The 18,285-nt window shown below is 46.1% G+C and overlaps 2 protein-coding genes across 2 annotated transcripts; both read left to right on the forward strand.

Annotated features, from left to right (window-relative positions):
* Positions 1-15,231: 15,231 nt before the first annotated feature.
* Positions 15,232-15,741, forward strand: LOC125779938 (uncharacterized). The gene has a single exon (XM_049461136.1). The coding sequence runs from the start codon at positions 15,232-15,234 to the stop codon at positions 15,739-15,741; it is 510 nt and encodes a 169-aa protein (XP_049317093.1).
* Positions 15,742-15,875: 134 nt separating this feature from the next.
* On the forward strand, positions 15,876-16,751 carry LOC125779939 (salivary glue protein Sgs-3-like). Its single transcript, XM_049461137.1, has one exon. The coding sequence runs from the start codon at positions 15,876-15,878 to the stop codon at positions 16,749-16,751; it is 876 nt and encodes a 291-aa protein (XP_049317094.1).
* The last annotated feature ends 1,534 nt before the right edge of the window (positions 16,752-18,285 follow it).

Here is an 18,285-nt window from a genome sequence, read left to right on the forward strand (position 1 = left end):
CCCGTCGTACATCAGGTTCCATAGCAGCGGGCCTAAAACCGAGCCTTGCGGTACTCCACTGGAGATAGTGTAGCTTTGAGTTCCCTCGTCCGTCTCGTATAGCAATCTCCTATTTTGAAAATAACTCATTATAATATTTCTCAGATACTGCGGAGCATGTATATCGTGTAGGGCTTTTATTATATTTGCCCACTTTGCGGAGTTGAACGCATTTTTCACATCCAGGGTTATTAGCGCGCAGTATTTTTTCCTACCACCTTTCCATCTTTTTCCGCTTATTGCACATTTTGCAGTATCAACTATTTCTCTTAGTGCGTCAATAGTGGACCTCTTTTTAATAAAGCCGTATTGTCTCTCTGATAATCCGCCGGCTTTTTGGATTGCTAACTCCAAGCGGTTTCTTACAATGCTTTCGTACACTTTCCCAATGGTGTCGAGCATGCAAAGAGGTCGATAAGATGAAGGTTCTTCTGGTGGCTTATTTGGCTTTGGCAGTAGAACCAGACGCTGTATCTTCCACGGATCGGGGAATATCTCTTCTAATATACACGCATTGTACATGTTAACAAATAATCTGGGCCTTAGAGCTATGGCTTCTTTAAGGGGTCTATTTGGTATACCATCTATTCCTGGCGCTTTGGAATTTTTGATTTTTTTCGCAATAGCCAATAGTTCGTCTTCTGTGACTAATAGGGGTGGTTCCGTAGCTTCGTTTCGTTTAATATAGGAAATAGAGGCATGTGTCGAGAATAACGCTTCGACAACATTTTTCATAAATAATGCGTTCTTGGGTTGCTGGGACTTATTCTTGAATTTCGACATACAAATTTTGTATGCCGTTCCCCAGGGGTCTATGTTAGCTTCTTCACAGAGCTTTTCGAAACAGGATCTCTTACTACGGATAATGGCTGACTTCAGAAGCTTTTTTTGGCATTTGAATGCTTCTCTGAGGCTGATTTCGTTATCACCTCCCTGGTTACGCTGTAAGCGGCGTCTAGCAGAGTGACAAAGCTTCCTCAGCTTTGCAATTTCGTCGTTCCACCAGTATACCGGCTTTCGATTGTTATAGTATCTCGTCCTGCGCATAGTTGCATCGCATGCTGCAACTAGTTCCTTCTGCACAGCGGATACTAAGTGGGCTGCGTTATCGCCTGATGCCTTTGCCGCACTCCAGACGCTAACAAAAACGTCAGTATCGAATTCCTTTTGCCGCCAACTTCGTTTTTGAGAGGTATTTCTCGGACAGTGTTCCGTTTCTTGGGAAAACGAAACTTCAGCAATTATAGCCATATGGTCACTATTTGTGTACATATCTGACACCTTCCACTTAGTATGTCTGCTAAGCGCGTCGTTAGCAAACATTAAGTCTATTATTGAACCTTTATTTCCCTTTTGAAAGGTATTTTGTGTGCCACTGTTTAAAATCGTAAGGTTTGTTTGACTCAAAAATTCTAGAATGAGGCGACCACGATGATTAGTAATTCTGCTACCCCAAGCAGTAGACCATGCGTTAAAATCTCCTGCTATTATTATTGGCGATTTGCTTCTGATTTCTAGAGATAACTCCAGGAGAAAATCTTCAAATTCACTAATTGTTGCGCTAGGACGAGCATAGCAGCTTACAAAATATATTCCTTCTATATTCGCCCATGTAAAGCCATTATGGGATTCGTTGGAACGTGATGTGAAGGCTTGACCTTTGCAGGCCCATATTGCCGCTTTGCCACTTATATCTTTACTCCAAGTGCTTTCCGAACGTTGAGAATATTGTTCGCTCAATAGGGCGACATCTATGTTTTCATCCAGCACCGTCTGTTTTAGAAGGTCTTGTGCTGCAGCGCAATGGTTGAGATTTAGTTGCAAAATCTTCATTTTTTCGTTGACTTCAGCACATTTGCGTATTTAGGACATGCCGTACTTAGAACGGAGTGCTCCCCTTTACAGAGCATACAACTTGGGGCATTTGTGCATGTCTTTGCCACGTGACCTGGGTTTCCGCAACGTGTACAGAGGGAAGACCTATCAATGGGGCTGCAACATTTGTGTGCTATATGTCCTAGTTGGAAGCACCTAAAACAGCGAGTAATAGGTGAAAATTCCCGGAGACGGCAGATAGACCACCCGATCTTTACTTTGCCACACTTGAGTAAAGTTCTGGCATCCTCAGCTCGTAAGCATATAAGCGCTATTTGAGTGCCACTTCGAGTTTTCCGCAAATTTTTTATATTTTGCTTCCCCAGGTTTTGGATCCCACACTCCTTTTGTAATGCCTCGCAGATTTCTTCAGGGGTGGTTATCTCATCCAAGTCTTTGCACATAATAGTAACATTATGAGTTTTTGGCTGTATTACGGCCATCTCACCAATAACTCCTTCTAGGGCGCTTTCGAACGTGTCGGCTCTCTTTTCTGCTTGATTTTTCAGTTCAATTAGCAGGTCTTCTTTGAAGGTTTTTCTAATGTACCTCACGTTTGAACCCAGTTCTTCGAGGCCTCTGTCGCATTTTATTTTCTTCAGGATATCCGCATACGACGCTCCCTCCTTTTTTGTTAATATTATAGCGTCTGGTTTCGATCTGATTCTCTTCTCGATCGGTTTCTTCTTTCTAACGACGTCTACCCATTTCTCGCCTTCGGGCTTATCTCCCAAACTGTCTTTCTGCATGCATTCATTGACCTTACTATATGTTGCTTGCACTTTATAACTCATGTTTTTCGGCTTCTTGGTTGGTGGCAAATATCCCAATATCTCGCGAGGTCTCTTTGGGGCATTTTTATCACTTTGGACAGGGGATACCTGCGACGCTTTCCTACCATAACTCTTTTCGAAGGATTCTTTTGCTTTTCTGCCTTGTCATACAAACTTGTGATACAGCTTACCAGATCACGCATAGCTTGGTTAATATGTCTCTGACCAGACATCATGCTTTCGAGCTCTTTAATTTTCTTACCCAGTTCGCAGAAAATATTGGGATTTTCACTATTTTGAAGCTGGTCAGATTTGCCACCTTTGCCTGCTTGGTCGGCATTTTCACATATTTTTGCTGATCCAGCAGCACTCTGTTTTTTTCAGTGAGTTGAGTTGAATGAAAAAGTTCGCGTATGAGTAAATCAAGAAAATAGTGGTGTACACTATTACCCCAACCAGACACCACACAACAAAGTATTGTAAATTGGTAAACATTACTAGAACAAAAGAAACAAGTAGAGATAAAGAACAAAAGAAAATGTGTAGTACAAATCCATACAAACATGTTTTGGTCCTTATGTTTGACTGTAAGGAAAATCCAGACATTATCGGGTAAACCACACAATCATGTTTGTTTGCATTCAATAGAAAATAAGATTATATTTAACGAATATTGTATTTCCTCCAATAATAAGAAAATAGAAAAACAAAGAAATAGATTAAGAAAATTGTAATCACTTTAGTAGTTATATAAGCAGAAAATAATTTGAAAGAACAGAGAGAATAAAATATAATGTCACAGAAATAACATCGTCGGCGTCTCCTCCGCTCGAAGAACCAAAAATGGCGCAGTTGGTAAAAAAAAACTGCAAAGTTAAGCGATACTAAAAACTTCAGTTTTTAGTAGTTTCGTAAGCTTTAACAACGGAAAGCAAATCCTAAGACTAGTTCCCATTTTAAAGATCTCGATTATATATATAAATATATAAGTCGGTCGGTACAGATAGCCAAGTTTAATAAACTTAATTTTCTACACTAGTTATCTTGAACGTCGGAGAGCGACTCCGAGGATTACAATTTGTGAAGGCGAAGAATAGCTTCATTCCACCTATCAGTATTACTAGGAAAAATGAGATTGAAGATTAATGTCCCACACACAGAAGACGCAGAGAGAGCGAAGTGCACCGTACAAAACAACAACAACAAGTTCAGTTATATTAAAAGAGGACACATCAACAATGAATTTAGGCGAGAAGCAACCACTTCAGATGACAGCATCGCAAATTATGAAGGAAGCTTCACGAATCATGGACTTTGATGGCAGAGATTTATCATCGTTCATCAGGGAAGTTCACTTGTTCCTTCGTTTATTCAACTCCAACCCACCAATGTTGGAATTTGTAACGCAGCGACACGTCAAAACGAAAATTAAAGGAGAAGCAGCAAGTGTCATCCGGCTTTTGGGACCTACACCAACAAGGGAGCAAATGAGAGAAGAATTTATAAAGAATTTTGGAGTAAAGGAGTCATACCACACCCTTTACATTCGGGCGATTATACTACGAAACTATAACGTAAGTCAATATTTTCAAAATTTAAAGGATATTTTCGATAAACTTAATTTAAAACATGAATTCGATAGGATAAAGCCTACAGAATTTTCTCCAATTAATAACGAAAGTTTAATTTTAAAAACATTTTTAAATGGGATACACCCCAACTTAAGCAGTGTAGTGATTAGCAGAAATATAAGCACCATTAGGCAATTTCAATAATAGACAGTATATGTAAAATTCCAATAATTTTCAATTTGGACGAAATCAGCAGAGACAATTTCGTAACAATTCTAACCAAAATCACAATTATCAACAATTTAACTTTGGATAAAGTAGGCAAAATAATTCCGAGCAATTTAGCTTTTTAGCTCCGCATCAGACGGCAGGATGGGGGAAGCCGGCGCAAGCCCGCCTGCCAAAGGGGGAGTGAAGGGTGGAGCCTTCGTACACGGCAGAATCGCCAGCACTAGCAGAGGAACTTCTGCAAGAACTATGAAGGGATCCACAAGGGGCATTAGCAAAGGTGCTTTAGCTAGGAAGCTGAAGTCGGACTGTCGATTAGCGGAAAAGATCGTGGAACGCTATGGTGGTAAGCATGCTGGTCAGGTATAAGGCTAGAGAGAACCGATGAACCATACCGGCAGGCGCTGATAATGTTTAACGCCGAGCCTGTATGATGGTCAGAAACGAACTAACGGTATTTTTTTTACATAATTTCAGCAACGCCTCCGTAGTTACAGCAAACCTAGTGTGCGACACTGGAAATGTCTGGCTCATCTCCGCGTATATGCCTCACGACGATGAGGTGGAGCCGCCTCCCGCATTGCTAAGGAGGACCTTGGCTGAAGCGTCCCGGAATGGTGCCGGTGTCATCATGGGCTCGCCAACTTGCGATATTCGATCTGGAGCTCGGATACCCACACTAGAGGTGAGTCGCTTTTTGATTTTATTGTTAACGAAAATCTTCGCAACTGCAATAGGGGAAATTCTCCAACTTTTGTGATCGCAGGTAGGGAGGAGGTTCTCGATCTCACCCTAGCCTCACAAGGGATTGCCCCGCTGATCTTGAACTGAAGGGTTCTCGATGACCACTCCTTTTCTGATCATAGGTATATCGGGTTTAGTCTAGACGGAAAAGTACCGCCTGGAAAATCTTTCAGAAATCCCAGGAACACGGACTGGGAAGGGTACAGCAGAAGGCTTCGGGAAACTCTCCTACGCGCACCAGGGGTAGATGCGTTGGTCACCGCCGACGTGGTGGATGGGTGGGTTGAAGCTTTCAGCTCGGTGTGCAAGACTGCACTGGAGAGCTCCTGTCCATTGAAAACACCGAAGGGCAGAGGGAAACCTCAATGATGGACTTCGGAACTCTCGGAAATTAGGGCGTCCTGCAGACGTGAAGAGACACTTCAGACGCTCCTTGATGGTCACATCCCTAGTAACACGTCCTCTGTAGAGGTATCTCTCGGAGCGTTGCATGCTGACATCTTTGTTGACCTTCTGGATGAGCGTCACCGGGACCGGACGGCATCATACCAGCGCAGCTACAGCAAGCTGTTAAGGTATCGTGCGGCTGGTTGGCTATCTATCTGGCGATCTATGCAAACTGCATCAGATTAGGTTACATCCCTTGGGCCTAGAGACGGGTCACAGTTACGTTCCTCTCCGAAGGCTGGCAAGGGCTTCCACGTCACGGCCAATGATTTCAGGCCCATCAGTCTCTCCTCTTTTTTACTAAAAACTTTGGAGAGACTGCTGAACTAGTATTTAAGAAGGCGTATTCCGAGGAACTATCTATCAGGAGCGCAACATGCGTATCGTAAAGGAAGGTCAGTGGACACTGCCCTGCACACTATGCACTAAGGACTTCGCTGTTGGGACTTTCCTTGATATTGAGGGAGTTTTCAACAATGTCCTGCCAGTGGCAGTCGTAACTGCTCTAGACGGTTTTGGGGTTGAATGGAACTTCAAGCACCTCATTTTCAGTCTTCTGTGCGACAGAGTGGTCGAAACAGAATGGGGCAGCGCGAGCGCGAGTTAATACCAGTATCAATGACACTTATACACAAGTATATGAGAAACGCTGATAAAGCCAGATCTGTTCTAATCAAATAAACAAGAGTATTAAACACAAGACTTTAAACTCATACCACACCTTACCCGAACGGTAGACATGCATACACATGCATAGGCCGCACGATAAGCACTTGTTTACAACAAATAATACAATTAGACTTTAGATCTAATAAAGAAGGACATTTAAATCCTTAAGCTGAAATCTTTAGTAAAGAAAGCCGAAATCTTTAAATCTTCCTTAACGAAGACAGACACTCACAAAATGAGTCAAGGAGCTAAACGGACAATGCCAAACGACGATATAAATCCTTCAACTACAGTCCATACCACTCCTGAAAACTACATAATGTCTTACATTCAGAATCAGCTCTCGAAATTGGACGAGGAAAGGTGAAATGATAAGGAGTTAATATTATGGATGCTCCAAACTACAAACTTCTACTCCAACAATATACCAAGAAGCCACGATGCAATACCAGAATGTAACAGATGTACAAATCGAAGTAATAAAGGAATTACCTATTTTCCAAGGAAACAAAGAAGAATATACGATATGGAAGTCACATGTAATGAAAGTCATGGAACCACTCCAAGTATTCCAGAACACACCTCAATTCTACAATATCATTACAACCTTCAGAAGAAGAAGCACGGGGCATGCAGATATGTTACTTGAATGCAACAACACACCTCTCAACTTCTAATGTATCATGGAAGCTTTGGACGTACTATATCACGACCCAAACGCACTGTATGAAATACAAGAACACATGAAGAACTTGGCACAACAACCAACAGAAGACTTGGATACTTATTTCCAATACACATTGACACTGCACAGGAAAATAACAAATATATATTGAACAAGAATCTATAACACAATTTATTAAAGGATTAAAAAATAAAAATTTCGCAACAGCCTTAGCATCTAATCAATATCAAAGCTTAATGCAAACATATACAAGTGCCAAACAAATCGAAATACGATAACAACAAACTAGTGAAAATAAAAACCTAAGACGACCTATTGAAATCCAAAAACAAAATTTAAATAATTTTTGGCAAAGACCAACTAATCAACATAGAATAATACCACAAAAGACAAACCCTTTTAATTTTAATCCACCACAATGGCAAAATAATAATTTAAACCAATGGTCAAGAAGCCAATACAATCAACCTAATCATCACAATAACAACTTCAGACAAAATCAATTCCAACCAAGGCAACAAACGAGGAACAATTACAACTATGCACAACCTCAAAGAGTATTTAATATATACCAACCTCCACAAGAACGCATGGCTGTTGACGAACCTCAAAGAAACAGTGGGTACAAACGAAATCACTCTAACAGAAACATCATTCCGCAAAAGATACAAAGGATCAACACACACCAACAACCTGAACCTCAGCCAGAACAAAACCTTCAGACACATGGAAGAAGCTGACGATACGAGTACATCGAGCACTTTTTTAGGCTAAAGGATGGACTACTTTGCCTTACACTCAAGGATGGTCCGACACAACAAGAAGTGAATATCATGATCGACTCAGGCGCTACAAACAACTACATATCAAAACAAGTAAGCAAGGGCTAAGTTCGGGTGTCACCGAACATTTTATACTCTCGCATGATAAAGTGATAATCGAGATTTCATTATCCGTCATTTACATTTTTTTTATTTTGCTGTAAAATTAATTAGAATTAAATTCTGAGAGATTTACCGATATTTTCAGTGAAACATTAGGTTAGGTTAGGCACTGAGTTCTTCGTGTTCGATATCAGTCACCTTGAAAAGTTATAGTCCGATCACGACAATGTTTCCACAAGGGATACCTCAGCTCAAATACCGTATTTGTGTAAAGTTTTATTCCGCTATCATCATTGGTTCCTAATGTATATATTATACAGAGAAGGCATCAGATGGAATTCAAAATAGCGTTATATTGGAAGAAGGCGTGGTTGTGAACCGATTTCGCCCATATTTCGTACATGTCAAGAAAATATTATATACCGAAATTCATTGAAATCGGTCGAGTAGTTCCTGAGATATGGTTTTTGGTTCATAAGTGGGCAACGCCACGCCCATTTTCAATTTTTAAAAAAAGCCTGGGTGCAACTTCCTCCTGCCATTACTTCCGTAATATTTAGTGTTTTTGGCGTTTTTTGTTAGTCGGTTAACGCACTTTTAGTGATTTTCAACATAACCTTTGTATGGGAGGTGGGCGTGGTTATTATCCGATTTCTTCCATTTTTGAACTGTATATGGAAATGCCTGAAGGAAACGACTCTGTAGAGTTTGGTTGACATAGCTATAGTAGTTTCCGAGATATGTACAAAAAACTTAGTAGGGGGCGGGGCCACGCCCACTTTTTCAAAAAAAAATTCGTTCAAATATGCCCCTCCCTAATGCGATCCTTTGTGCCAAATTTCACTTTCATATCTTTATTTATGGCTTAGTTATGACACTTTATAGGTTTTTGGGTTCCGCCATTTTGTGGGCGTGGCAGTTGGCCGATTTTGCCCATCTTCGAACTTAACCTTCTTATGGAGCCAAGAAATACGTGTACCAAGTTTCATCATGATATCTCCATTTTTACTCAAGTTACAGCTTGCACAGATGGACGTACAGACGGACGGACAGACAGACATCCGGATTTCAACTCTACTCTTCACCCTGATCACATTGGTATATATAATCCTATATCTGACTCTTTTAGTTTTAGGACTTACAAACAACCGTTATGTGAACAAAACTATAATACTCTCCTTAGCAACTTTGTTGAGAGAGTATAAAAATGCAGAATAGGTAAGAGTATATCTATAGATCCTGTATGGACAAAATCAATGCATGGATATTCCATCATGGCTAGTAAAAAAAGGTGGAAGATATTAAAGATTTTGATATGATAATAGGATTTTGTGGATTGAAAAAATTAAATGCAGAAATAGATTTCACGTCACTACAATTAAAATATGCAAATAAAAACAAAAATAAAAAATTAATTACACAAATGATAATAAAGATTATGACGAGGAGATTAGAGAAATAATTAGGAGAAATTATAAAACAGAAAAGTTACCATTTAACACAACGATAGAAGCAACCATTAGGACAGAAAATAATGAACCTGTTTGGACGAAACAATACTAATATTCGAATGTAAATAACGATTTTGTCAATTCAGAAATAAAAAAAAATATTGAAGATTAATATAATACAACCTAGTAGAAGTCCTTATAACTCACCAGTTTGGACAGTACCAAAAAAGGGTATAGATGAAAATGGAAAACCCAAGAAAAGATTAGTGAAAGATTTTCAAAAATTAAATTCAAAAACTATAACAGATAGATATCCTATTCCGGATATAAACATGACAATACAAGCGTTAGGTAAAGCTAAATATTTTTCCACGATAGATCTGGAAGCAGGATTTCACCAAATTGTGATAAAAAAAGAAGATAGGAAAAATCAGCATTTTCCATAATTCACTCCGGATTAAGAAATGCACCCTCAATATTTCAAAGATATGTTGTAACGTGGCTTTTACCACCTTACAATAGTTTACGTCAACTTACCTCACTACGATGTTGGACGCCGCTAGAGCCTTATATCATGTACCCGCACCATACACACACAACTTACCTCACTACGATGTTGAACGCCGCTAGAGCCTTACATCATGTACCCGCACCATACGCACACAACTTACCTCACTACGGTGTTGAAAGCTGCTAGAGCTTTCCACCACCACCTAACGCACCATACGCATACTTACCTCGCTACGGTGACGAAAGCTGCACTGTGCTGCTATATAAGCAAGCACTTCACATCGAGTGCGATCATTTCTTCCAGCACTCCGGCGAGGACGGTCGCCATCGACAGCAATAGGCAGGGTAAGTGTAATAATAGTAGAAATAGGTAGCGCTGTATAGAAAAGTAGAAGTAGACAGTATGGGGAGGCCTCGCGCAGAAAAGGCATCACCGCCGGGTGATGCCAGTGCTCGCGATGGCCCTGCCCAGTAGTTGGGGGAATGCGCAGGCCTCGCGCAGAAAAGGCATCACCACCGGGTGATGCCAGTGCTCGCGATGGCCCTGCCCAGTAGTTGAGGAATGCGCAGGCCTCGCGCAGAAAAGGCATCACCACCGGGTGATGCCAGTGCTCGCGATGGCCCTGCCCAGTAGTTGAGGGATCGCAGGCCTCGCGCAGAAAAGGCATCACTGCCGGGTGATGCCAGTGCTCGCTATGGCCCTGCCCAGTAGTTGAGGGATCGCAGGCCTCGCGCAGAAAAGGCATCACCGCCGGGTGATGCCAGTGCTCGCGATGGCCCTGCCCAGTAGTTGAGGGATCGCAGGCCTCGCGCAGAAAAGGCATCACCGCCGGGTGATGCCAGTGCTCGCGATGGCACTGCCCGGTAGTTGGGGGAATGCGTGCCTTGCACAGCAAAGGCATCACCGCTGGGTGATGCCAATGCTCGCGATGGCACTGCCGTAGCCGCGTCAAGAGCACGTGGCATGAGTACCGCTGCTTACGGACCGTTACACAAACTAACGTGACTAACAGTTCGCTGACAATTATATCTGTCCTTCGCAGAGTTGCTAGCCGGAGGTCAACCAACACAGTTCGCTGACAATTATATCTGTCCTTCGCAGAGTTGCTAGCCGGAGGTCAACCAACACAGTTCGCTGACGATTATATCTGTCCTTCGCAGAGTTGCTAGCCGGAGGTCAACCAACACAGTTCGCTGACAATTATATCTGTCCTTCGCAGAGGAGCCCCGGAGAACACTACCCGATTCAACAAACGTCAACGCCTGACAAACTAATTTCATCCGTTTTCATCATCGCCGTTTTCATCACCGCCGTTTTCATCGCCGTGCCAGACTCAACAAGCTTTAACGCCTGGCACGCTAATTTCATCCGTTTTCATCACCGCCGTTTTCATCGCCGTGCCAGACTCAACAAGCTTTAACGCCTGGCACGCTAATTTCATCCGTTTTCATCATCGCCGTTTTCTTCATCGTCACTGTATACATCACGCTGGTCTGGCTGTCCACTGAAAGGGGGGGTGTGGACACTTCATCTATTTAATTAGATCTTTTATTTGCTAAGGGTTTGTGGGTCCCAAGGCTGACCCTGGAGCGGCTGAGCATACCTCAGCTATGGAAGAAACCCCATTACAAATGGCGCCCGAGCAGGGACCTGACTTTGTGAGTGATAGTGAAAAACATGAAACGGTCACCAACGCTCATGAATCAGGTTCGCCGCGCCCCCCACACAATCATAAGCATCGCAGTACTCCAGCGAAGAAGGCTCTAACGCTTGAGACGAATACGACCAGTTGGATTTACTGGCTGAAGAAGGACCGATTAGTCACCGAGTGCAGACGACACCACATCGCTATCGAAGGGCGCACCGTAGCAGACCTCCGTAGCGAGCTGAGCGCCTGCATCCGTGCAAAGCGCCACCATAAATCCACGGAGGACCTAGTGCAAGCTTTAGAAAGGGAGATGAAGGAGGAAGGTAACGCCACCATACTCGTTCCAACCACCACGGTAAGAATCCCAAACAAAGCGGTAGCAACACGTGGCGACATAACCCCAGCTGCAAGAGTGCCGGATTTGGAGGTTATAAACTCCGTGCGGCGATGGAACATACGCTATAGCGGTCGCGAAAATTTACACGACTTTCTGGAGCGATGCGAAGAGCTAGCAGAATGCTACTCTATAGCAAACAACCAGCTTCTTGCCACGATGCCGGAGATTCTGCAGGACAAAGCGCTGCAATGGTTTCGAGTAAAACGCAACGCCATCAACACGTGGGACGACTTTCGTTACGAGGCTGAACGGTTCTTTTTACCGAAACGACACCTCGCACATCTGGAAGAAACCATCCATCAGCGCAAGCAATTTCCCAGAGAGAAGGCAAAGGATTATGTGCTGGCCATCCAAACGCTTATTCGCCAGCACCCGAAACTTCGCGATGAAGATCACAACGAGCGTATATGTGACGGTCTAAGGGTGGAATATCGCTTATATGTCCGTCGGAGCGATTTCAACAGCGTGGACGAACTACTCGAATTAACGGAAGAGTTCGAGTTGCTGAAAGGCGAGGAGACCAGGCAAACGAGAAACACCAATCACTGTTTGACGGCGGTAAGTAATAAGTATTGCCGCGAGAAAGTTTGTTGGCGATGCAAGCAGCCGGGACACCGAAGACACCAATGTCGCAACCAGCAGCGAATATTTTGCTCTCGCTGCGGACTCGACGGAACCATGTCGCGGGACTGCAATTGCCCTACACATGTGGCAGTGCGAGCCACTCCGCCCGAACCCAGCACAGCAGTACGCAAAACAACGCTTCCGTACCCAGAATGGAAGCAAGATGGTCGTTATTATCTGCCCATTACTATTGCGGGCATGCAGGTCGAAGCTCTGGTGGACACCGGAGCCACGCTCACATACATCGGTAAGGAACTCCAGCGTCATCTAGACAACCACAGGATTAAAGCCAAACGCCAGACCCGTCGCATTCAGCTAGCTAACCGGACGTATATACCTAGCACGAAAATGTATCCCGTTACCATCGAGCTGGGTAAGAAGACGACGCATCTACTCGTATCCGCTTTACCGACGCTGTCGGAACCTGTCATCTTGGGCATGGATTTCCTGAGGAAACGGGACTTGACTATTACCGTCGATGGTCAACCCCTAGCCGCTACACGCCTGAGCACGCAGGCACCTACCGATCACCTTGCGATGCTAACCGAGAGGCGACATCTTACAGAAAGGGAGAATCACCAATTGAATACGCTCCTCACTGAAAACGCAGCCGTGTTCTCGACGATCACCGGCCCCAGCACAGCCGCCGAACATGTGATTCGACTTAAACACGATCGCCCATTGAAGCAGAGATATTATCCGCGCAACCCAGCGATGCAAGGAGTAATCAATCAGGAGGTGAACGAATTGATTGCCACCGGCCGCGTCGAAGTCTCTAACAGCGCTTACAGCTCGCCCATTGTCTTAGTGCGAAAGAAACAAGGAAGTTGGCGAATGTGTATCGACTACCGGCAACTTAACGCAGCAAGTATACCAGACGCATACCCACTTCCCCAAATAAACGCAATCCTAGACCAGTTGAAGGAAGCTCGGTTTATCTCGACCATCGACCTGAAGAACGGCTACTGGCAGATTCCGCTACACCCCCGCTCACGCCCGTACACCGCATTTACCGTACCGGGGAGAGGTTTATTCCAGTGGCGAGTGATGCCTTTTGGGCTGCATTCGGCGCCAGCAACATTCCAGCGAGCCTTAGACACCGTCCTGGGATCAGAACTACAGCCGAAGGTCTTCGCCTATCTGGACGACATCATTGTACTGGGAAACTCTTTCGAAGAGCACTTGGACTATTTGCAAGCAGTGTTCACGCGCCTTCAACAAAACCGCATGCAGATCAACTTTGAGAAGAGCAAGTTCGTGCAGCAACGCCTCCATTACTTGGGCCATGTAGTCAGCAACGAGGGTATTCACACCGACCCGGCTAAGGTGGCAGCCATTAGCGACATGGCAGCACCTACTACCATCCGAGAACTACGCCGTTTCCTGGGAGCAGCCTCGTGGTACCGACGTTTCGTAGCAGACTTCGCCACAATATCAGCACCACTGAACCGTTTATTGAAAAAGAAACAGCGTTGGTCATGGGGTGCCGAACAAGAAGAAGCATTCCAGGCGCTAAAGGAAAAACTAACCAGTGCACCCATCCTGGGGTGCCCTGACTTCGAGAGGCCTTTCTGTCTGCAGACTGACGCCAGCGGAGAAGGACTAGGCGTGGTACTATTTCAACGCCATTCGGACCAAGAACGGGTTGTAGCATACGCCAGTCGCAGCTTGACAGAGTTGGAGAAGCGATACTCCGCCACCGAACAGGAGTGCCTAGCCGTACTGTGGGGTATAAGGAAAATGCGACCATACCTGGAGGGCTATCATTTCACCGTAATCACCGACCATCATTCGCTCAAATGGCTTCACACCCTGCAGAACCCATCCGGAAGACTCGCAAGGTGGGCCCTAGAGCTACAACAGTTTGACTTCGACATCGAGTATCGCAAAGGTACCCTCAACGTAGTCGCCGACGCGCTATCCAGATGCCTACTGAAAAACCAAGAAGGCAATGCGGAACTTTTGCATGCCGTCCATGATCAACCGGATAGATGGTATGAAAGACGTACGCGCCAGGTACACGATCAACCAACGAAACATCCCGATTACCAACTTATCGATGGCCGGCTCTTTCGGCACATCGCCCCACGCAATACGCTATCCAGGTCACCACGCTGGAAACTATGCGTACCGGAGCACCGTCGACTCGAAGTCCTGAGAGAAAATCACGACGCCAGCACCGGCGGTCACCTGGGTGTACACAAAACACTCAAACGCATACAAGAAGGGTACTATTGGCCTGGGATGCATAGGGATGCACTCAAGTATGTTCGTCGATGTCAACCATGTGCCGAATATAAGATAGACCAGCGACGACCTGCCGGGATGATGGCCACCATGCAATGCTCACGACCATGAGAAGTTGTAACGGCAGACTTTGTAGGCCCACTACCACGCTCAACAAATGGCAACTCGTGCTTGCTAGTGCTCACGGATAAGTTCTCCAAGTGGGTGGAACTCGTGCCAGTCCGGAATGCAACCACCGCCAGTGTTATAAAGGCGCTACGAGAACGCGTGATATACCGGTTTGGTTGTCCTAACGTATTCCTTACCGACAACGGGAAGCAATTCACCGGGAAGCCGCTTACACAGTTCCTGGAGAGCCACGGAATTCAACATCGTTTCACCGCCATTTACGCTCCACACGAGAACCCAACCGAGCGCACCAACAGAGTCGTGAAAACTATGATCGCCCAACGAGCAAAGGCCGATCATCGGACCTGGGACCACCAACTAGCCGAAATAGCTTTCGCGATAAATACATCACAACACGACTCGACAAAAACATCAGCAGCTGAGATAAACTTCGGGCACACACCAGCTACACCCAAACAAATCCGCAAAGAAGGGAACGTGCCCGACGAAGGAGCCACCACCGTGCCGACCCTCACGGAGCTTTGGCAAGAAGTTTCTCGCAACTTGTCTACCGCGGCAAAACGCCAGAAGAAATACTACGATTTGCGCAGACGACCATGGAAGCCACTTATCGGCGAGAAAGTACTCAAAAGAGATCATCCGCTCTCTTCCGCAGTAAACAACTTTGCACAGAAGCTTGCTCCGAAATATTCTGGCCCATATATCGTCAGAAAGTTCAAGTCGACCAATACAGATGAACTCGTGAATCCGAACGCACCGGGTGGGCGTACCATTCATGTGCATCTGCAAGATCTAAAGCAGCTGCCAACCGAATCTTGAGTAGCCGCTAACGCGATCCCTACCGAGCCTACGGACTCTAACTCTGAGCCACCTAGCACCAATGTAGCGCAACCATAGACGTTGCCAACACTAATCAAAGCGTCCGTTTGCTCATCTCTTTCCAGATAACCAGAATGAAACCGAAAACCAACAGGAGGCCGCAGGCATCGAGCCGACAACCACAGCCGCCGGACGAGCCGCAAAGGCCGCCACCTTTCCGGCCACCCCCAGAAGCACGACCTCGGGTGAACACCAATGCAACCGAAGTGCAGCAATTACACGCAATAAGCGTGGACGTCGCCGGGTCAGCCGCTCGAACTCGCCCGAGGGCATCCAGGCAGCCCCTGGAGCGCAGCGTCAGCAAAGCCACCACCCGAAGTCGGCCGCGCCCAAAACCAGCCGAAATGGAAGCGTTGCCGCGACAGACGCCGCTCAGCACCAACGCCCGGAAGCTCCCGACCACCAAGCGAGCCCCAACGCCACGGGAAGCAGACCATGAAGCTGGTGCTGCGACAGAGCCGAGCGCTGCCCAAACCTCGACGCACTCCGCAGGCCAAGCGAAGGCCCAGCGAGGCACGGCAACGAGCACCGTCACGGCGGAAGCCAGCACCGAGAAGCAACTCGTGGAGAATGCGCAAGAGACGTCAGCAACAACAGCGACTGCATGCTCGAATGACGATGGGGCGCCTGCCCGTGCAACTGCCACGACTCACGTCGAGACGACGCCGCCTCACCCGAAAGCGACGCCAACCCCGACGACGACCCGTCCGCCAACTGCCGAGATCAGCACACAACCGGCCATGCCTGACACATCACCCCCACAAGTAACACCGGTGGCCGAAGTCCCAGAGTTCCTGGAAGGGCTGGTGCTGACCAGACAGCATTTCATCAAGCGATCCAGGCGAACGCTGTTCTTCCGGGGCCGACGTCTAGCCCTCCAGAAGCTAGAAGGCGACCGGGTTCTGGTGCGATACGGCGAGGACAGATGCGTGCTGCACTTATATGACTAACACCTCCGAGCAGCCGTTACAATTAAGGCATTAGCATTAAGTGTGTATTTGCATTACTTTTAGTTGTAAAATCCATCCCGTAGGCCGGAAATTAAAATTTATATTTATATATACCAGTTACCACAATTATTCATGTATTTATACGATTAAATGGGTGTCACTAGTTGTAAGCTATAAGACCTAAGACGCCTTGTACTATAAGTTAAGAAATGCTATTGAATAAAGGTTTCCACACCCGCTCCCCGTTCACGGCACACGCCAACTAGGACAGCCAGCCAGCCCCCAGCCGAACCATCGTGGGGGATCTCTTTCCACCCGCCGCCAGCGAAGTATCATTGTCCGAAGTGAGGGGGGGACTGTAACGTGGCTTTTACCACCTTACAATAGCTTACGTCAACTTACCTCACTACGATGTTGGACGCCGCTAGAGCCTTATATCATGTACCCGCACCATACACACACAACTTACCTCACTACGATGTTGAACGCCGCTAGAGCCTTACATCATGTACCCGCACCATACGCACACAACTTACCTCACTACGGTGTTGAAAGCTGCTAGAGCTTTCCACCACCACCTAACGCACCATACGCATACTTACCTCGCTACGGTGACGAAAGCTGCACTGTGCTGCTATATAAGCAAGCACTTCACATCGAGTGCGATCATTTCTTCCAGCACTCCGGCGAGGACGGTCGCCATCGGCAGCAATAGGCAGGGTAAGTGTAATAATAGTAGAAATAGGTAGCGCTGTATAGAAAAGTAGAAGTAGACAGTATGGGGAGGCCTCGCGCAGAAAAGGCATCACCGCAGGGTGATGCCAGTGCTCGCGATGGCCCTGCCCAGTAGTTGGGGGAATGCGCAGGCCTCGCGCAGAAAAGGCATCACCACCGGGTGATGCCAGTGCTCGCGATGGCACTGCCCGGTAGTTGGGGGCATGCGTGCCTTGCACAGCAAAGGCATCACCGCTGGGTGATGCCAATGCTCGCGATGGCACTGCCGTAGCCGCGTCAAGAGCACGTGGCATGAGTACCGCTGCTTACGGACCGTTACACAAACTAACGTGACTAACAGTTCGCTGACAATTATATCTGTCCTTCGCAGAGTTGCTAGCCGGAGGTCAACCAACACAGTTCGCTGACAATTATATCTGTCCTTCGCAGAGTTGCTAGCCGGAGGTCAACCAACACAGTTCGCTGACGATTATATCTGTCCTTCGCAGAGTTGCTAGCCGGAGGTCAACCAACACAGTTCGCTGACAATTATATCTGTCCTTCGCAGAGGAGCCCCGGAGAACACTACCCGATTCAACAAACGTCAACGCCTGACAAACTAATTTCATCCGTTTTCATCATCGCCGTTTTCATCACCGCCGTTTTCATCGCCGTGCCAGACTCAACAAGCTTTAACGCCTGGCACGCTAATTTCATCCGTTTTCATCACCGCCGTTTTCATCGCCGTGCCAGACTCAACAAGCTTTAACGCCTGGCACGCTAATTTCATCCGTTTTCATCATCGCCGTTTTCTTCATCG

The sequence above is a fragment of the Bactrocera dorsalis genome, unplaced genomic scaffold (genome assembly GCF_023373825.1).
Source record: "Bactrocera dorsalis isolate Fly_Bdor unplaced genomic scaffold, ASM2337382v1 BdCtg009, whole genome shotgun sequence".
NCBI classification, from domain to species: Eukaryota; Metazoa; Arthropoda; class Insecta; order Diptera; family Tephritidae; genus Bactrocera; species Bactrocera dorsalis.